This window comes from Orycteropus afer, unplaced genomic scaffold (assembly GCF_000298275.1).
Source record: "Orycteropus afer afer isolate SDZICR_OR568_19922 unplaced genomic scaffold, OryAfe1.0 scaffold00466, whole genome shotgun sequence".
In the NCBI taxonomy this organism is placed as follows: domain Eukaryota; kingdom Metazoa; phylum Chordata; class Mammalia; order Tubulidentata; family Orycteropodidae; genus Orycteropus; species Orycteropus afer.
Window position 1 is genome coordinate 305681 of NW_006922053.1, and position 21323 is coordinate 327003.

A 21323-nucleotide genomic window follows, 5' to 3' on the forward strand; every position below is an offset into this window, starting at 1 on the left:
ACACCTCTAGCTCCAGTGGGCCGGGAGCAGGAGGCAGAGCTGGACCCCAAAGTTGAGGGGCTTTCACCCAGCCCCTAGAGCCTGGCACCTTGGACTTGGACTTAAAGCCTCCAAATTGTAAGAATAAACTCCTGCTTGTTAAGGCCGTCCCATTTGTAGTGTATTCTTGTCAGAGTGGCACTAGGGAACCAGAACATGGCCGTTAGACACCTTCAAGCCAGAAACTGAGCTTAACCCCTGTGACTCAACTGTCAGTCGAACAATAGGCAGGCCTATGAGGTGAACAGTGATATCAGGAAGGTGTGCACTCATTACAACAACCAAGCATATGAGCTCAGTAGGGCAGCATCTGCCCAAGGAGAGAGCCAGGGCCATGGGAGGGGGAGGGAAGGGAGGGAAAGGGAAGGGGTGGCCGCAGGGAGGAAGCAGGAAGGGAGCTGTTACAGTGTGGGGACGGCAGTGAACATCACAACAGAATGTGATGGTTGTTGAGTGGAAAACCGGTTTGCTCTGTAAAGTAAAGAGGGTGCTGGTATCATAGCGGCTGAACAATGAGGACCGCGCAGTAGCTGATGAAAGGATAAACACCAAGCAGTCCCCCAGGCAGCAGGATGGTGAGAGGCATTAGAGACTGGCATGGGCTGCAGTGTGGATGACCCTTGAAAGCACCACGCTCAGTGAAAGAATTCAGTCAGCAAACGGCACATACTGTGCGCTGTCGTCAGGCGCCGATGCATAGGGCCCTTTGTACAGCGGAACGAAACCCTGCCGGTCCTGCGCCAGCCCCACGAGCGCTGCTGTGCGAGCCATCGTTGCAGGCCCTGCGCGATCTCATTTTTACGCAGTGACTGAAGCAGAGGTCAGAGTGAGGAGCACGAAGATGGAGGAGGGGCCACAGGGCAAGGAACGTGGTGGCTACTGGCAGCTGAAAAAGGCAGGACACAGACATCCCCCTGGAGCCTCCGGAAGATGGCCCTGCCCGCACCTTCCTTTAGTCCAGGGAGACGCATTCTGTTCTCGGGCCTTGAGAGCTGTCAGAGAATCGATGTTGGCCGTTGTGAGCCGCTAGGTTTGTGTCGGTTTGTTACAGCAGCCCCAGGGACTGTGGTCTCTTCCTAAGCTCTCTGAGCCCCAGTTTCTACCCCTGTAACATGGGGACAGTTATAGTCGCGCCCTCCCCGGGTCTCTGTAAGGGTCAATGAAGTCACACGGCAGCTCTTAGCCGCCCGTTAGGTGTGTGGTGCAGTGACTTACACGACCCTTGTGGCTGCAGCCCTCGGCCTGCGGCGTTGGTCCTGTTTTGTTCTTGTCCTGAGGGTTGTTCTTGTTTCTGCGAATTTTAAACTTTGTATTGTGATTTGGGCGGAAGTTCACAGAGCAAATCAGTTTCCCATTCAACAATTCCCGTGCGTTTCGTTTCACGTCACTGGCTGCCCTCCCCTCAGAGTGGCCACTCTCCCACCTCCCCCTGCAACTCCTGCCTCCACTCCTCCGGTCCCTCGTCCTGCCTTCTGAACGCTGTCCCTGGACAGATACTGTCCTTTGGATCTTGGACACTCGATTGTTGTAAGGAGTGACTCCTGGTGTTACTGCTCACTGTGTAGGCCTGCCTATTGTTTGCATGAAAATTGAGCCGTGGGAACGAGTTCAGTGCCAGGGCTGAACGATGACCAAGGGCTGAGTCTCGGGAATGCCACCAGTCTCTGTCCCACCAGCATTCCTGGTCTTTTTTATGATTTTGAGTTTTGTTTCATATTTTTTCCCCTCTGCCGTCTAATGTGATCCCTTTCAGAGCAGTCGGTAGCGGCAGCCAGGCACCATCTAGTTCTGGTCTCAGGGTCCTCGAAGTCCATGTGGTCCGTGCATCCTTTGGACTAACTGTTTCCATGTGTCTCTGATTTTCTTCACTCTTCTTCGCTCTGGCTGGGGAGAGGCCAAGAATGCACCTTAGATGGCTCCTCACCAAAATAGGACATAGTCCACACTATCTTCGTGGTCTGTGATGCACCCGCTGACTGGAGACTGTGCTCTGAGAGACTCTGTCCCTCAAGGGGTTTGCTTACAGCTAAGGAGCCTTCATGCCTTTGCCCCAGTAGGCTCAGTGATATTCTTGGCTATATTGCCACATATGTAGATACATATGTGGAAATATCTCTTTCAAACCTATATGTATCCATGGCTGTATTCCCATTAACTTCCCCACCCCAGTTCAGGTTGAGTGTCTACCTACACATCCCCTCGTTGATTATTGTTATGACTGTTATGGGAGGATTGTGTATCATAGGACTAACCTCTGTCCACTCGTCGATTATTGTTCTTACTGTTACAGGAGGATTGTGCATCATAAGACTCACCTCTGTCCACTCGTCGATTATTGTTCTTATTGTTATGGAAGGAGTGTGCATGTCATAGGACTTAGCTCTGTCCACTCATCGATTATCGTTATTACTGTTACAGGAGGATTGTGTATCATAGGACTCACCCTTGTCCACTCGTCGATTATCGTTATTACTGTTACAGAAGGAATGTGCATCATAGGACTCAGCTCTGTTGCCTTTAACTCTTGCCCTCCAGTGTCTTCCTCTGCTTATGCTTTTCTGACCTCCCCCTTATCATATCTTGCCTTCCCCCTCACCCAAGTTAGTATGTATTAATATGTATCTTCCTTCTAGTTAGTGGCTTCCCCTCCTATCCCCTCCCACCCCAGGTAACCAAGAAGGAATGTTTCTGTTTATGTGAAAACCTTTTCCTGATGTTTTATAACAGTGCTCTCACTATTTTCTCATTTTGGAATGATTTGTCCATTATGTGAATGAGGTGGGATTAGATTGGGCTATATCTTGAGTCACCACCTTAACTCAAGTCAACACCCTTACCCCATGATCACCCTTCACACCCTTGCACCATCTTGCTCAAGCAAGAGGAGCTTCCTTGAGTCTGCACCAATATACATGAACGCTCTGACAAAGTTCTCTCTCTTCCTCTGGATCCTGCAAATGGCTCATCATCATCTGACCTCTGGTTCTTGACACTTGAGCCAGCAGCCTGTTGCCTGACCTCATCTGCCAGCTTCTGCAGCCTTGTGAGCCAGCAGCTTGTCATCTGCTGATTTGGGTTCATCAGACTTTGCAACCACATGAGTCAGGAGAGGCCTCCAGCCTGATGCCTGACCCATGGATTTGGGACTTGGCAGCCTTCACAACCACGTGAGCCATTTCCTTGACAGTTTCTGATTCTATGAGACGTTGCAGCAAGTCACAGAGGCCAAAGATGGGATGGAGAATACTGAGGGGAAGAGGAACAGTTGATGTCAGAGACGATGGAGTGGTTCAGCAGTTTGGAAAAGTTGGAAATTTGGGACATCTTTAACCTCTGCCTTGTAGGGAGGGACCAGCCTTGTGCTGATGACCCTTAGGAGAGAAGTTCTGCATGCAGGGTGTTTCCTGAGTGTGAGGTGCTTACAGGGCAACCAGGGAGGAGTTGTATAAACAAGTCTGGATGTGAGAGATTTGGAGGGAAAAGTTTTGGGAGGTTAAGATGGTAGATGAAAGTGGTTTGGGAAACAAAAGGGCTGTACAAATCGCAGGCTAGATGTGAAAATAAACATTATTATTGTCCTCACCACCTCCTTGGCCGCAGCCCTGCCTCCCTCCTCCCTAAAGCACCCAGAGCTGAACACATACACGGGGCTGAGATGCACTTGGGTGTTTACTGGGAACAAGGCGTCTTACAGCGCCTGGCTGGTCACACTTTCCTGGTGATGTTCTTGGGGATGGCGAGCTCATAGAGGCGAGGGGAGGCCTGAGCCACCAGGGAGGCCGGGGAGATGTAGTAGGGGTCATAGCCCTCATTGAGGTCCTTGCGCACCTTTGGCTTGGCCAGGGAGATGATCCGGGGACTGGCCACTGCCTTCTTGGTGACATCCAGCACCTCCCAGCGAGGGTCTCGGTCAGGGACACATTTCTCCGACTGGGCCTTGGGCACTAGAGGGGACAGGAGAGAGGGGCAGCCGTCAGTGATGAGACCACTTCACATGTGGCTGCTTCTGGCCCCCTGAGCTCAACCTTGCAGGCCAGAGGTACCAAGTTCAAATAGGCTGTCCATCCATGGACAATAGATAAATACCACGTGGTCTATGCATGAGCTGGAGTGTTACCAGCCCAAACAGGAACACTGTTCGCACACAGCATAGCCAATGGGTGGAAACACTCCAAACGTGTGGGGTTAGGGCTGGGTTTTATTGTCTTTTTTATAATTGTCTATGTTTTCCAAAGGAGCTCTGGTAGCTTAGTGCCTAAGGCACTTGACTGCTGACCAGAAGGCTGGCAGTTCAAACCCACCAGCCACTCCTCGGAAGCAAGGTTGGGCGATCTACTTCTGTAGTGATACCGCCTCGGCAACCCAAGGAGGGGTCGCTATGAGTCGGGGCAGACTCGATGGCACATAACAACAACAACAAAGTTTTCCAAATTCTTTACAGTTAGCACATACTAGTGCTTTTATCACTGGGGAAACTTACAGAAAGTGTTTAAAAGGACAAAAAGGAAATCTCGCCAAGAGCTGCTTTAAAGCCGTCAACTTTGCACCCCAACTTTCTCTCCTATACCCCCCACCCTGCTAGGAGACCCACTCAGCCAACATCCTCAGTTTCGGGACCCCGAACTTTTCTAATTTCTGTTTCCCTGGCACAGCCAGTGTCCCAAGAAGCCTTCGTGGCCACGGTGTGAATTGTTTGCAGGCATTTGGACATCGGTCCATAGTTCAGGGAGGGAATGAGGAAAGAGGGAGGCAAAAACTCAGCAGGACCAGTCTTCAAGTCAAGGTTCTGCCTCCTGCCCAGTACAGTGTCCGCTGAGCACACTTGCCAGATGGAAAGGACACAGGGACGGCACACGAGCCCAACCCCACCCTGGACTCACTGGCCAGGTGAAGGAGGCGATTGTAGTCCGACACGTGGGGCTTGGGTTTCGGCATGGGGTCCCACTCTTCCAACAGCGTGGCTGGGGACCTGGGCCTCGCCAGTCGGAGGATCCGCGGGCTGGGGCTGGCCATCTGTGCTGCCCTGGATACCTGGGACACCTGGGGACAGCAGAGGGGAGGAGGAGGAGGAAGGCAGCCTCACCAAAAGAGACTGACCAACCAGCTGCTGCCAAGTCTCCTACTGAGCCCTGGGCGCCAGGGCAGGACTGCGCCCACCGGGTTCTCAGCGGCTGGGCTTTCAGAAGTCCACAACCAGGCCTTCCTTCTAAGGTGCCTCTGGGTGGACTTGAACCCCCAACCTTTTGGGTAGCAGCTGAGCATGTTAACTGTTTCACCCAGGAAGAAGTTTTCCTACAATGTGTTCAACAAAGGGTTGGTAACCATCATGTATAACAATCTTGGCTATTGGGTGCCATTGAGTCCATTTTCGACACGTAGCCACCCCATGTCACAGAGGAGAACTCCCCCCAAGAGTTCCTGGGCTGTCAATCTGCATGGAAGCAGATGACCATGTCTCTCTCCCACAGAGCACCTGGTGGGTTTGAAACATCAACCTGTCAGTTAGCAGCTGAGCACTTAACTACTGCACCACCAAGGCTCCCTGGAAACAGTAGGGAAGTGGGCAAGCGATTTAGGAGAGGAAGCCTGAAGGATGACTAGAGAACTGTAAGTATAGCAGTGAACTACCTCACGTGCCCACAGATTTGGTGAAAATGAGAAGCGTGGCATTATCAAGCCCGGGTGAGAAGTGAGAGGAGAGAAATTGTCACGCACGGCTGGTGAGAGAGTGGAAGCGGTTCGGAGAGCAATCTGTCCGTCGCAGGTGGAGGGTGGTACCAGCATCATTTGTATGTGGCCACTCTACTCATGGTCTTGTAACTCCCACCAAAGGATTGGGTGAGACTATGCAAATAGGTGCTTGTGGCCCACTAACGGGATTGAATGGCCTGCTACTAATGCAAATAATGTGTGTGGCCACTTTGTGGGGGTGGGACCATGTAAACAAGATGTATAGAACCCTAATGAGGGGATTGGTTGGCTTAAAATGAGCCATCCTAGAGATCGAAAGGGGGACCACTACCATCAAGAAGAAGGGATGGGAGTGGTGGATGTCCTTTGGACCAAGGATCCCTGCACTGGGAACCTCCTAGTCCGAGGAGACGGTGAGAGGTGACAAGCAGCAGCTGCAGAGAAACGATGGCAGCAGAACCAGCAGGACACACACAGGGACTTCCTGACCCAGAGAGACAGAGCTGAGGCCTTCAGGCAAGGCCTGCCAGGGGAGGGGTGCCTTAGGGGCACAGTGAAGAGCCCTGGAGGATGAGCCCCTCGGACATGAGGGGCTGCCTCAAGAAGTAGAGTCAAACTTACTAATATGGATGGAATAAAGCTTTTGGGATCTTCAATTGCTGATGTAGCACGACTCAAAATGACAAGGAACACATGCAAACATCCATTAATAATCAGAACACAGAATGTACAAAGCATGAGTCTCGGAATAGTGGCAGTTGACAAAAATAAAATGGAAAACGTCAATATTGATATCTTTCTCACTACCATCACATATACCATACTGACTGCCATTGAGTTGGTTCCAACTCATAGTGACCCCTGTTGGGTTCCTGAGGCTGTAAATCTTTATGGAAATAGATCGCCCCATCTTCCTTCTGTGGATCCTACTTAGTAGTGAGTTAAAATGGACTGGGATTAGCCATTTGGAACCAGATAATCATGTGGTGTGATACCTGAAATGACAAATTGAAGAGGAATGGCATTACAGTCATCGTCACAAAGAACATTTCTGGATCTACCCTGAAGTACAATGCTGTCAGTGATAGGATGATATCCATACACTCACAAGGAAGGCCAGTTAATACTACCATTATTCAAATTAATGAACCAACCAGTAAAGCCAAAGATGAAGAAAATGAAATTTTTACCAACCTCTGTAGTCTAAAATTGACCCAACATGTGGTCAGGTGCCTGATCATCACTGATGATTGGAAGGCAAAACTTGGAAAGAAAGAAAGAGGATTAGCAGCTGGAAAATATGGCCTTGGTGATAGAGACAACATCAGACATCACTTGACAGAATGTTGCAAGACCAGCAACTTATTCACTGCAAATACTGTTTTTAACAACATAACTGGTGACTGTACATGTGAACTTCACCAGATGGAATACATAGGAATCAGATTGACTACATCTGTGGAAAGAGGTGATGCAGACGTTCATTATCATCAGTGAGAACAGGACCAGGGGCTGACTGTGGAACAGGCCATCAATTTCTCATAAGCAAGTTCAAGGTGAAGCTGAAGAAAATAAAAACAAGTCCCCAAGAGCCAAAGTACAACCTTGAATATATCCCATGTGAATTTAGGGACCATCTGAAGAATAGATTTCAAACACTGAACACCAATGACCAAAGACCAGAAGAGTTGTGGGATGACATCATACACGAAGAAAGGAAAAGGTCATTGAAAAGACATGAAAGGAAGAAAAGAACAAGATGGATGTTGAAGAGACTCTGAAACTTGCCCTTGAATGGAGAATAGCTAAAGTGAATAAAAGAAATGATGAAATAAAAGAGTTGAACAGAAGTTTTCAAAGGGCAGCTTGAGAAGACAAAGTAAGGTATTACAATGAAACATGCAAAGACCTGGAGTTAGAAAACCAAAAGGGAAGAACATGCTCAGCATTTTTCCAGCTGAGAGCATTGGACAAAAAAGTTCAAGCCTCTAATTGCAATATTGAAGGATTCTATGGGCAAAATAATGAGTGATGCAAGAAACATCAGAAGAAGATGGAAGGAATACAGAGTCACTGTGCTGAAAAGAACTGAATGACATTCAACCCTTTCAGGAGGTAGCAGAGGCTCAAGAACTGAAAGAACTGAAGGAGAAAGGCCAAGCTGCCCTGAATGCATTGGTGAAAACAAAAGTGTCCAGTAATTGATGGAACACCATCTGAGGTGTTTCAAAAACCAGATACAACAGTGGAGGTGCTCACTGGCTGCAAAGAAATGTGGAAGAGAGCTCCCTGCCCAACTGGCTGGAAAAGATCCATGCTGTGCCCATCCCAGAGAAAGGTGATCCAAGATAATGCAGAAATGAAGGCCCAATATCATTAATATCACATACAAGGAAAGTCTTGCTGAAGATAATTCAAAAAGAGTTGCAGCAGTGCATCCACAGGCAACTGGCAGAAATGCAGGCTGGCTTCAGAGGGTGTGGAAGAGAGGTATCACTCCTGATATCACGTGGATCTTCACTGAAAGCAAAGAACACCGCAAAGACGGTTACCTGTGTTCTCTTGACTGTGCAAAGGCATTCAACTGTGTGCATCATAACAAATTATAGATAGCATTGCAAAGAATGGGAATTACAGAAACACTTCATTGTGCTCGCGAGGAACCTGTACATAGCCTAAGAGGCAGTCATTTGAACAGAAGAAAGTGATACTGCATGGTTTAAAGTAAGGAAAGGTGTGTGTCAGGATTGTATCCTTTCACAATACTTATTCAGTCTGTATGTTGATAAAATAATCCAAGAAGCTGGACTATAGGAAGAAGAATGTGGATTGGAGGAAGACTCATTACCAACCTGTAGTATGCTGATGACACAACCTTGTTTGCTGAAAGTTAAAATGTCTTGAAGCACTTACTGATGAAGATAGAAGACTACAGTCTGCAGTATGGATTATACCTCAACATAAAGAAAACGAAAATCCTCACAACTGGACCAATAAGCAGCATCACAATAAACGGAGAAAAGACTGAGGCTGTCAAGGATTTCAATTTACTTGGATCCATAATCAACACCCATGGAAGCAGCAGTCAAGAAATCAGACATGTTGCATTCGGCAAATCTGCTGCAAAAGATCTTTAAGTTGTTAGAAAGCAAAGAAATCATTTTGAGGACTGAGGTGCGCCTGACCCCAGCCACAGTGTCTTCCATCACCTCATATGCGTGTGAGGACTGGACAGTGAAGAAGACTGAACGAGAACTGGTGCGTCTGAGTTATGACGTTGACAAAGAAGATTGAATATGCAGTGGACTGCCAGAAAAATACATGGGTCGGAAGAAGTGCAGCCAGAATGCTCATTTAGAGCAAGGACGGTGAGATTTCATCTCCCATATTTTGCACATGGTATCAGGAGGGACCAGTTCCTGGAGGTGGATGTCATGCTTGAAGAAATAAAGTCAGAGAGAAAGAGGCAGACCCTCAATGAGGTGGACGGACACAGTGGCTGCAGCGATGGGCTCCGGTACAGCAGGGACCGTGAGGCTGGTATTGGACTGAGCAGTGTTCTGTCTGCTGTACGTGGAGTCAACTCACCAGCATCTAACGACAACACAACAAGGAATTCTGTCCTACTTGTCTGAGCAGGGCAGAAGCTGGGCTAGCCCCATAGGCCCCACAGCCCTGAGGGGCACAGGGCCAGGGCGAGGCGTGTCTGCTGGCCAGGCTGAGAAGGTGTCCTGATCCGAGAACGGTACCCCGCGTCATGTCTGATCCTGAATTGTAACCTGTTTCTTCCCTAATAAACCCCATAATCAGGAGTGTGAGCCGTGAGTTCTGTGTGGTCATTGCAATGAACTGTTGAACCCAGGAGAGAAGTACAGATGCCATGGAAGGGACGGCTGGTGTCAGAATTGGTGGAAAGGCTGGTGAGGGGAGGTGTGGCTGGTGCCCAGCTCACGCGAATCAGCCTTGAGCTGGCGCTCATGGCGATTCCTTCTCCGCTCCTGCAGTGGGGGCGTCAGACGCCTCTGCGCCATTGTTCCTGGAGGTGCTCTGCGCCCGACGGCCACCATCTCCAGAGGCGCCCCTCCACTGAGCAGAGACGCTCGCTGCAGCCTGCTGTCCCGGCAGAAGTGGGGACACCTGACTGCTCCCCACTAGGGTTCCAGAGAGATCAATCACAGTGTGTTCACAGGTGGAAAGCAAGCAGCAGTGAAAACAGGGGTTCTGTGGGAGCCAGCAGGCAGTTCTGGTGGCACTGTGGTCAAAGCATTCGACTGCTGACCAAAAAGCCCGCAGTTCAAACCCACCAGCTGTGCCACGCAAGAAAGATGAGGCAGTCTGCTTCCGTAAAGATTGACAGCCTTGGAAACCCTGTGAGGCAGTTCCACCCTGTCCTCTAGGGGCGCTGTGGGTCAGAATCAACTCCACAGCAGTGGGTTTGATTTGGCCTTTGCTTCTGTGAAGATTGACAGCCTGGGAAACCCCATGGGGCAGTTCCACTCTGTCCTCTAGGGGCGCTGTGAGTCGGAATCGACTCCGCTGCACTGGGGCATATGAATCAATGTGCATCACTCTATAAAAAATATATATTAAAGGAAAAATCAAGAAAGATATGATGCCATCTATATACATTGAAATAACTAAACAGAACAATTATGGTCTATGGGTCTGTGTATGTCATAAAGTACAAGGATGGCCGTGAGGCCGCTCAGGTCACCCTGCGGCGGGTGGGTATGGAAGGACCCTAGCAGACATCTCCTGCAAAAATCTGCCTGCTTACTCCAGGGACCACACCTCCGGTTCTCAGAGAAGCCCCGGGAACCGCTGTCACTGGCCCTGGGAGCACACTGCTCAGGCCAGCTCCGCCACTGTCCCCAGCCCAGTCATGACCCCCCAATATTGGGGTGGGGTGAGGTCCGCAGAAGAGGTAGGCACCTACCTCGGACATGTTTATATTCCAGATGTCGTTCCGAATCTTAGGGGTGGCTAGTTCCTTCAGGCGGTTCGATGCTTGGTATTCCAAGGTGGACCGTGGGATGGGCCAGATCGGAGTGGTCCTGTGGGACGTTTACAGTTTAGTCCACCTGTAGCCGAGAGGACATGTCTCTGTGTGTGTGTGTCTGTGTGCGTGCGTGCACACGACATCTCTCCCTCAGTCCCTCTCTGTCTCAGGGAGTAAAGGTGACCCTGGGAAAAAAAAGGAGGGTTTAAAGACACCACCAAGAAAGGATTCACAAAGGAATCCATAAGAGAAGCCTCCCAGAGACCTCACAAGGACAGTGCCACCCCTCTCCAAGGCCACCCAGCTCCAGGAGCAGAAGCTGTCCTCCGTTCAGTCCCTCCCCACACCCCTCTGTGGGGACAGCTCCTTCCAGGGGCCTTTCCCCACCACTGCCATCAGGAGCTCAGGTGAGGGGTTAGGCCCGCGGGATCGAGGGGTTTGCCCCGCGGCTGCCACGGGAGATGGAGAAGCGGAATGCCACTAGGTCCGTGCCACCTGAAAGTGAGCTCAGCTACATCTCTGCCCCAGAAGGAAGCTGTGGGGTGTGGATTCTGTCCCCTTCTAAATCTTGGGGCTGGAGCGCAGCTTGTAAATGCTATCACCGGGCAGCAGAGCCCATGGCCACCCGCGGTGTCCTCGCCCGCAGGTACAGCTGCTCACACAGATAGCACTTCAGTCGAGTCATGTGCTTTGCTGGTTTACAGGTGTCAGGGGGAAGCGCAGTTCAAATTTGCCTCAAAATGATTCGGCATTAACATGGAAAGTTACTGTACACACAGTGTACGGTACATGTGGGGAAGAACACACATGTTCACACCTCCAAGTCAGAAGCCATGCCAAAGTATCAGATGCTTGTCAGTGAATTTATCTCAGCTATATTTTCCATCATATGCAGTTTTGACTGTGTCCAAATAACTCGAAAGATCACTTTTAACAAGTGTGAAGTTCTAAATGATAGGAAGGAATCGTGCCTAAGTTGTACATTAAAAATGTGTCTTAGGATTGCTAGCTTGTCAAGAAACTCACTGGCCGCGTCCTATCATGGTGGTAACACTCACTGGATGCATCCGGTCAGGGTGGTGATGCCCACTGGACACTTCCTGCCAGGGTGGTAACGCTCCCTGCATGCATCCCATCTCAGTAATGCTCAATGCACACATCCCATCACAGCTGTAACACTCTCTGGACGCTTCCTGTCACGGTGGTAACACTCCCTGCACGTGTCCCGTCTCAGTTGTAACATTCCCTGCACGTGTCTCATCTCGGTGGTAATGATCCCTGCACGCGTCCTGTCACGGTGGTAATGCTCCCTGCACGTGCCCCATCATGGTTGTCATACTCCCTGGACACTTCCCATCACAGCGGTAACACTCCCTGCACGCGTCCTGTCTCAGTGGTAATGCTCCCTGCATGCATCCTGTCACGGGGGTAACGCTCCCAGCACGCATCCCATCATGGTGGTAACACTCCCTGGACACATCCCCTATCAGTGGTAATGCTCCCTGCACGCGTCCCATCACAGTTGGAACACTCGCTGGATGCTTCCTGTCACAGTGGTAATGCTCCCTGCACATGTTCCATCACGGTTGTAATACTCGCTGGACACTTCCCATCACAGTGGTAACGCTCCCTGCATGCATCCTGTCACGGGGGTACCACTCCTGGCATGCGTCCAGCCTAGAGCAGCGCTACACTCCCTCTGTGATCTTCACCACCACCTACTTTGCAGTTACCGTGTGTGGGGAAGTGAGCTTCCTGTCCCTTTGCCTTGGTTCTTGGCGAAAACAGTGTGAGAGACTTCCCCCGAGCCCTGAGGACCTGGGCCTGTTTTTTTCCCTGAGAGGGTGTGCCACTTTTCTCCAGGTTGACTGACATTTCCTGGGTAAACTGTAATCAACTTGGTTTGTATACAGGTAGACCTCATTCTGTGGATTACCACGGATGCTGCGTTTTTCTCAAGTTGAAGCTTTGCGGCAGCCGCGCGTCAAGCAAGTCTATCCCTGCCGTAATAGACTGTAAGGGTGCGCACTGGCTTCATGCCTTCAGCCACTCTCACAGTGTTTCCAACTTCTTCATCATGCTAGTGCACACTGAATAGACCGCAGGAGGGTGTAAACAGACTCTTGTATGCACTGGGCAATCAAACCACTCGTGTGACTAACTTCACTGCAATGGTCTGAAACTCAACCTGCAATGTCCCTGAGGTCGCCCGTGCTTTCACCTGCGTCTGGGCTGCGGCCTGCGCGTGTTTGGTATGCACTTGCTAAGGACTGTCCACAGACTATGCAAATGAGGTAACTGTCACCTACTATGCAGATGAAGTGTCTGTGGTCAACAAAGAAGAGATTGGTCAGTTGGTGGCCCAGTGGGAGGGCCATGCCTTGAAACTGACAAGGAGTTGTGGCTATGAGCAGGCAGCGCCACAGAGGTTTGAGACAGAAAGCAGCAGGAAGAGAGAAGAGGCAGAGAGCGTGGAGACAAGGAGCCTCCCACAGGAGCCGCACCGCTGAAGACAGCGAGAAGCCCAGAAGGGGCTGAGCTGGCAGTGACAGACGGCAGGGGCAGGAGCAGGAGGCTGTCCTGACGGGCCCGGAGGAGGCCTGCACAGCCGGGAGGAGCCGAGACAGCAGGCCTCCACCGGCAGGCACAGAGGCGAGACCTAGTTCCTTCAGGCGTGAAGACGCTTCATGCCCCTGACCCTGATTTGAAGCCTGCTGACCCTGATTTGAAGCCTGCTGATCCTGATTCCTTAGGGAATTCCCTAACTGGGAGCTCTGTGTGGCCATTGCGACAGTTTCTCACACCCAGAGCAGAAGTGGAGAGTGCCACAGGTGGGGCGGCAGGTCAGAGGGATAGGAGGGTGGAAGGCTGGTGTGTCTGACCTGCCCTCAGGACTCTGCCGTGGGCTGTCTCCTCGTGTCCCTGGTGAACGGCACAGGTCCCGACACACTCTCCCCCCCGCCCCCCCCCCGTGGTTCAGTAAGCGTGTGCAGGTAGAGAATGAGGTCACAGGGCCCAAGGACCTGCCCATGGCATCCGGCAGGGAAGTGGCCTAGCCTTTTGAACGCAGGTTATTTCTTCAGCCTCTTGCAGACAGCCCTGGCCCTACCTGCTGTTGTTGTAATACTCCGAGTAGAACCTCTTAGGCCGAGCCAGTTCCTCCACTCGGGGGGACACCGCTGTGCAAAATGGGAAACACTCCAGTCACCCCAGAGCCACTGGACCCCAACTTAAATGGCTCACACCACCCCCCATCCTCCGTAAGCTGGGTCAGCGTCCGTGGCTCCAGCACCCGGCAGGAAGCCCAGGCCAAGGGCGACCCGGGACGGAGCTGCAGCTCGGCACAGACCCCAGACTGTGGGGGCCAGTGGCTTGGGGTCTGGAGTTAGTGGAGGCTGAGCTTCCCACTCACCGCTGTTTGGCTCATCGGTGAGCTCTCTGAGACCCTGAAACATGTGGGAGCCACCAGGGGAAGGCATGGGCCTTTGTGAACGCTAACCCCGATCCCCCTGGCTGCGGAGAGAGCCCTCCCCAGGTAGAGTGTAGACCCCAGCTGTGGTGTAGACCCCCTCGGCTGTGGTGTAGACCCCCTGACTGCAACATAGACCCCTCTGACTGTGGTGTAGACACCCCCTGACTATAGTGTAGACCCCCCCTGGCTGTGACAGAGACCCCCCAGCTGTAGTGTAGACCCCCCCGGTTGTGGCGTGGACCCCCTGACTGTGGTGTAGGCCTCCTCACTGTGACGTAGACCCCCCTTGACTGTGGTGTAGACCCCCCCCCGACTGTGACATAAACAGGAATTTTCCCTGGAGAGATTGCCTCCTGCCCCCACCCCCAGAATGTGCCTACAGCTTGTGGGGGACGGAGTCCAGAGAAGGGACCCTTGACAATGTGTCACAAAGACCCCTGAGAAATAGGGGCCAGAGCCTCCTGTGAGATGGGGGTGCAGAGACACCTAGCAGATGGGAGACAGGCAAATGTGAAAAGCCTTGAGGTCCCAGAACCCGAGCTGGGCCCAGGGGGGACGGGGGTGGCCCTTCTTGGTTCTTGCCCACCAGGCGATGGCCACACTGGGCCCCTCCTTACCTGGCACCGTGACGGAGAGGGTGGTGTCCTCCAGGAACCTCTCTGTCCAGTACACAGATGGCCTGGAACACACCAGGTGTCAGTCAGGGGACAGAGTCACCAGGAGGTGTCCTGCTCTGAAGGAGAAGCTCAGGGCTCCCCCATATGCACCACACAGGGGGTGGGGGTGACAGTCAGAGAGGGGCAGGTCAGGGAGGGGGCCGGTCAGAGAGAGCAGTGTGGGGGTGACGGTCAGGGAGGTGACGGTCAGGGAGGGGCAGGTCAGGGAGGGCAGTGTGGGGGTGACAGTCAGGGAGGGGGCAGGTCAGGGAGGGGGCCGGTCAGAGAGGGCAGTGTGGGGGTGACGGTCAGGGAGGGGGCAGGTCAGGGAGGGGGCAGGTCAGGCAGGGCAGTATGGGGAGCACCATGGCATGTACATCCTTGTAATCAAAGTCCTTGTTGGGGGGTAGTGGAGGCAGAACTAGGAACAGGGGTGCATCATGCAAGTCGGCCCTGTCTTTGACCTGGGGAGGAGCTCTGCTGGCTAGTGCCTAAGGCACCTGACTGCTAACCAGAAGGCTGGCGGTTCAAACCCACCAGCCACTCCTCAGAAGGAAGGTTGGGCAATCTACTTCCGTAGTGATACCGCCTCAGAAACCCAAGGAGAGGTCGCTGAGTCGGATCTGACTCGAAGGCAGTGGTTTCCTTTTTTTTTGACCTGGGGAGCAGGGGAGGTGGCTCTAGCGGAGGGACCCTGGAAGCTGGGACGGCCCTTGGGGTGGGGCTGGGGGGGACAGGACTTACCAGTAGAGGGTGAAGTGCAAGGTCGAGTTGCAGGGGGAGATCCAGGCATAGCCCTCACAGCAGCCCACCCTGTGATGAGAAGTTCCAGCCCCCACTGCCCTTGGCTCTGGGCCCCTGCGCCCACAGCCCCGACTCTCCGGGGGGCCAGCAGGGCCCCTGCCCCCCAAGGGGCTGCCTCCAGTACCTTGACTGTCTCCCTCCTCCACATCCTCCCTAACTGCCTGGGCCCCACTCACCCTAACTTTGCCATAGCTGGGGGCCTCACTGCCCAGGCCTCACCGGCATGCCCTCACCTGTCTGCCAAGACTTGCCAATTGGTCTTGGGTCTCGCCAAGTCAAAGAGCCTCCTCTTCTTTCTCCTTCCTCTAGGCCTAGACCACTCGTGGCTGATCGACAGCCGGCTGTGGGAGAACGAGTCAGGCTGCAACAGTGGTCCTGCCCCGGCGTCGGGCGCTGCTCGGGTCTGACTCAGGCACCCAGCACCCGGGCTCACTCCCCGCAGGGGCTTCCCTCCCTCCAAAGGAGCCTCTCTGGGGCAGGATTTTGGACGCTGGTGCATGTGTTTGGTCATGTCACCCAGCCTCCAAGCCTCGGCTCCGTGCGCTCTGAGGTAGGCATGGACACAGGTCCGCGTGCTCTGAGGTGGGCGTGGACACAGGTCCTTCCTCCCGGAGTGGGCCAGTGAGTGAACCGGTAATGAGCTGACATTGAACACAAACATCTACCAACTGCCTGCCACGGACCAGGCCCCACGGGGCTGAGCTGGGACCTCTAACTCGTAACCTCTCCCGTCTGGCATCTCAACTCTGCCGACTCTCCACCACCGGCCACCTCCTGAACCTGGAGGAGAGAGGACACCATGCTCCCCGACTTTTGCCTCAAAGGCCAGTGTGGGTGCTGCCGCCCCAATCTACCGCCCGCACTAGCAGCACCCGACTCAGAGTCCGCAGGGGCAGCTTGGCCTCCTCCCAGTGTCTAAGGGACACAGATGGGTTGTGGTGGGCGTGGAACTGTCCCCAGCCCCCTCTGCCCTGTGCCACCCCCGCTGCCCCACGTGGCCCTGCTCCCCGGCCCCTGCTGCCCACACCGCACTGCCGCCCCCCACCCACCTCACTTCAGGAATGTCATCATCCTGCAGGCCTGTCTCTAGGACCCTCTCCAGCTGGGAGAGGGCCTCCTCGGGGTGCTGCGCCCCCAAGGCCTCCTCCCCGGCCTGCTCCTTGAGGACAAGCTCCTGCACATCTCCTTGCAGCCCTGGCACGGCCCTGCCATCCTTTGGCTCCTGGGCCTCGGGGCCCGGCGGCCCCTGGCTGGCCGTCCCAGGGCCCTGGGGGCCTGAATCATCCTGGCCTTGCCCCTTTCCTGCCTCACTCTCAGCCTCAGTGACAAGGTCATTCTTGGCCAAACTCTGCCTGTGGTCCCCCATGGGACCCGCTAGACCTTGCGCCTTCCTCCCTCAACACCCAAGTGGCTCTGTGGCTGTCATGGCAACCGGAGAATGGCCCGCCCCGCATTCTCAGCCACATTCCGACTCCCACACTGTCCAGTCCCCGGGGCCCATTAAGCCCCTCCCTGCTGCCTCCCCAGCTCACCCTCCGCTCCAGCCACACTGGCCTCCACCACGAAGGTGACCATGACCGTGAACCGCGGGAGCCTGCCCTCACCCCATGGGGCCTGGCCTTTGCATGGTCGCCCAGCTGCCTGGCATCCCCCTTGGCTGCAGCTCTGCGAGAGGGCCCACTCACACAGCCCTCTCTGCATCCCAGCTCCCTGCGGGTTTCCCCACGGCACCGCACTCAGTGGCTGGGCTGCTTTGTGATCTTCCTCAGTGGCTGGCTCCGCTCTCTGGAAAGTGGTCTCCTGGAACTAGAGGCTGGGGCCCTTCTACTCTTCATTGCTGCCCAGGGCCTGGAGCGGACTCCAGAAAATGCCCCACTCAGATTGGGCGGATTTGGACTTGAAGGTCAGGACAAAACGCTAAAACGTACAGAACAAATTAAGGCCCGGTGACGCGAACATTTTGCACCCTGCTACTAACCTAAAGGCTGGCAATGAGTCCACCCGGTGGCCACGCTGGGAAGAAAGGCCTGGCAACCTGCTTCCGTCAGGTCACGTTCACTGGGAGCCCGGCGCAGCTCGACGCTGCCCCACGGGGTCGCTGGGCTCAGAGTCAACAGCAACGCTCTTTTTTTTTTAACTTTGTCCCATGGGGGGGTTAGGAAAAAGACGTTTTTAAAGACCCAAAAAGTGCTAATCCTAAATTACTAATAAATTCCTCCATATTAAATGTAAGCACTTCTGAGAAACAAAAGACACCTTCATAAAGTGAAGTGACAAAACCGCAAGTGGGAAGACAATATTAGCCACATACCTGACCACTCAGTATCCACACTATGTAACACCTACAAGTCGACAAGAAAAAAGGTGAACTATGTGAAAAATAGGTCTGTTTCGTTACCTAGTGCCACTCTTGACAAGAAGAGACCACACACGGGATGGCTTTAACAAACAGGAGTCTATTCCCTTACAAGTTTGGAGGTTCGAAGTCCGAGTTGCAGGTGCCAGGCTCTAGGGCCTGGGTGACAGCCGCTCGACCTTGGGCTTCAGCTCTGCCTCTGGCTCCCGGCCCACTGCAGCTAGAGGCATCTCCTCCCTCAGGCAGCTGCTGACAAACCCAAGGTCGACAAGGGAAAAGGCACAGTCCCGAAATGGCCAAAGCACACGGCAGGCAGACCGTTCCGTTCGTTCGAGTCCCAGAAAACGTCCTAAGATCGGCAGGGCAAGGCAGGCTACGGAATGAAGACTCGGCTACGGTGCAGGGGGGCAGTCGTGCCAGAAGCTGGACATCTTCCTCAAAGCTGCTTCTTACGTACTGGAAGCAGACCACACCGCTAAAGCGGCTACTCAGCTGCTCCACTAGATTCCACCATGGAGTTGATTGCCAATCTCACCACAGGGAGTAACTACATCCAGCTGCCCAGCCCCTCAACCAGGCCCGGCCAAGTTGACAACAACCTTAACTACCACAAGGCCTGAGACACTTCTCAGAGGTGAAAGCCGTATGGAACACACATATACTTTGGGAGTGAAATTGCATGCTGCGTTCGTAACATATTTATTGCCTTTGCACCCCATCAGAAGGTGAGTAGGCAGAGACCAAGCTCACTGAGTCGTTGGTGGGCAAGTGTAGGATTTCAATGACTATCTGTTAGACAAATGGAGAGGAAACAGTACCCCAGAATGACCACGCGATGTCGCCCCACTCAAGTGCATCGTGGTGTCCCTAAAACCAAAAATCCAAACTCACCGCAGGGGAGTTCGATCCCAACCCTCCTTAGTTTCAGAGAAGGCATCCCTCAGGAGCTCTGGTAGTGTCGTGCCTAAGGCACTTGACTACTACCCAGAAGGCTGGCGGTTCAAACCCACCAGCCACTCCTTGGTTTCAGAGGTGGTATCTGTACAGAAGTAGATTAACCAATCTTCCTTCCGGGGGTGGCTGGTGGGTTTGAACTGCCAGCCTTCTGGTTAGCAGTCAGATGCCTTAGGCACGACACTACCAGAGTGTGGTGGTTATATTTTTGTGTCAACTTGCTGGGCCTGGCTGAGTGGCTGGGCAGCTGGTGGGAGTTATCCCCCATGATGAGACTGGCAATCAACTCCATGGTGGGATCTACCACAAGCAGCTAAGTAGCTGCCTTTGGGAGGTGGTCTGCTTCCTGTAGATAAGGAGAAGCCTTGGCAATGGTCTCTAGCCTGTGGCACGCTTGGACCCTGCATGGAGCCGTGTCATTGCTCAGCAGCCTGCCATGCTCTGCCGACCTTGGGACTTACAATGGACTTGAATTAATGGTCTGCCATGTGGTTTGGTAACATCGGGACTGTGCCTTTTTATTTGTCAACCTTGGGCTTCTCAGCCTCAGCGGCCAGCAGCTGTCTGAGTGAAGAAACGCCTCTAGCTCCAGTGGGCCGGGAGCAGGAGGCAGAGCTGGACCCCAAGGCTGAGGGGCTTGCACCCAGCCCCTAGAGCCTGGCACTTTGAACTTGAACTTAAAGCCTCCAGACTGTAATATAAACTCCTGTTTGTTAAGGCCATCCCATTTGTGGTATATTCCTGTCAGAGCGGCACTGGGAACCAGAAAACAGAGCCTCTATCCTATGTTCCAGAAGCTCTGATAGCATAGTGCCTAAGGCACTTGACTGCTCACCAGAAGGCTGGCGGTTCAAACCCACCAGCCACTCCTCGGAAGGAAGATGGGGCAATCTACTTCCGTAGTGATACTGCCTCGGAAACCCAAGGTCGCTAGGAGTCGGGGCCGACTCGACGGCAAACAACAACAACACCACCCTATGTTCTAATTTCCAGTAGCATCATGCCCTTAGAGCCTGGGGCCTCTCCACAGCTGAACACAGCCCTGTTGCTGGCCGCCAGGGCCCCCCCCCCCCCGCCCCCTCCACAGCTGAACACAGCCCTGTTGCTGGCCGCCAGGGCCCCCCCCCCCAGGCCCTCCTAGCTCCCCTCCCTCCCTCATCCCGATCATTACTATCCTGACCTCTAACAGCACTGATCAGCTCTGCCTGGCACGAAAGTGGGACTGTCCCATTTGCTCACCGGAATCTGCTGGTTCCTAGGTCTGGTCTGCCCCTCGACTCTAAAGGTGAAATCCAGCTGCATGGAGCATTTCTTTGCTCAAGCCCCATTGGCTGGAACCAGTTCACGTGGCCACACCTAGTTGCAGGGGAGGCTGGGAGATGTAGTTTTCATTGGGTGGACGTTTGCCCAGATGAAAATCCAGGCTTTTCTGTCTAGAGGTGAGAACAGACATCCGAGTGACACTACATTCTTCTCCTCAGATGCCTTTCGGTATAAACAAGTGGCAGTGCCTCAGATGATGAGAGATTGTGTCATCTCGCCTGGAACGAAGCTCCCCGCGGAAGACGCCTGGCGTCTTCAGTGCTCTCCCATGATGCTCTGGGCCCTGCCCCTCCTCCTGCGTTGGATTTGTCCTCAGAAGGGTGCCAGCGTGACTGCAGCTGCTCTGGACATCGCATCAAGATCCAGCATTGTCTGTGGCAGAAAGGGACCGTCTACCTTGGGCCTCCTTCTCAGGCCTGCAGAATAAGGGCTCCCAGGCATGACCACGTGCTAATCTCCAGGCCTGTGAGTATGTTGCTTATGTGGCAAGGGGAATTCAGGGTGCTGACCAGCTGGCCTTAAGATGGGAGGTTATCCTGGCTCTAAGGGAGCCGACGTAGTCACAGGTCCTTCTAAGTGGGAGGGAGGTAGAGGGGGGAAGTGGAGACACAGCCCGGAGAGACGGCAGTGTGAGGACGCTACCCACACGGCTAAAGACGCCACGAGCCAGGGTTGCTCAGAGCTCAGAGGGAGGTTTGCCCCGCTCTGTGCTTCCATTTCTCCATCTGAGAAATGAGGGCTGGGTGGCAAATCACATCACACACACCCCTCCCCTCACCCCCTGCCCTGCTGAGGCAACCATGAGCCAATGGCTGGCACTGCACTGCTTCCCAGAGCACTATGGTGGATTATTTGTTATTTTTCTAGCCATAGTCTTTGCAGCTCTCACCAGATTACTGGGTGAGACCATGCAAAGAAGGTGTGTAGAACTCTGATGTTGGCATTGGTTAGTTGTGTCGCTCTGCCAGGCTTACAATGCACCCTCCTAGAGGCAGAGGGGGATCTCACTGCCATCAAGAGAGAAGAGCT

The 21323-nt window shown here is 53.5% G+C and overlaps 1 protein-coding gene across 1 annotated transcript; it reads right to left on the bottom strand.

Annotated features, from left to right (window-relative positions):
* Positions 1 to 3458: 3458 nt before the first annotated feature.
* On the bottom strand, positions 3459 to 17027 carry THEG (theg spermatid protein). Its single transcript, XM_007954578.1, has 9 exons — positions 16711 to 17027; positions 15895 to 16002; positions 14819 to 14880; positions 13839 to 13908; positions 10667 to 10784; positions 4920 to 5079; positions 3839 to 3983; positions 3732 to 3804; positions 3459 to 3494 (listed from the first exon to the last, which is right to left on the bottom strand). Exons 1-9 carry the CDS (start codon positions 17025 to 17027, stop codon positions 3459 to 3461), a joined length of 1089 nt encoding a protein of 362 aa, XP_007952769.1.
* Between the last annotated feature and the right edge of the window lie 4296 nt (positions 17028 to 21323).

What these genes read in the sequence shown, in the direction of transcription:
- THEG (XM_007954578.1), bottom strand. Translation starts at nt 17,027, where the DNA reads ATGGGGGACCACAGGCAGAGTTTGGCCAAGAATGACCTTGTCACTGAG. An exon ending in CCTCTCCGTCACGGTGCCAG is followed by an intron (nt 13,909 to 14,818) that starts GTAAGGAGGGGC and finishes CATTTTGCACAG; the next exon opens with CGGTGTCCCCCCGAGTGGAG. An exon ending in AGTGTGACCAGCCAGGCGCT is followed by an intron (nt 3,495 to 3,731) that starts GTAAGACGCCTT and finishes TCTCACATCCAG; the next exon opens with ACTTGTTTATACAACTCCTC.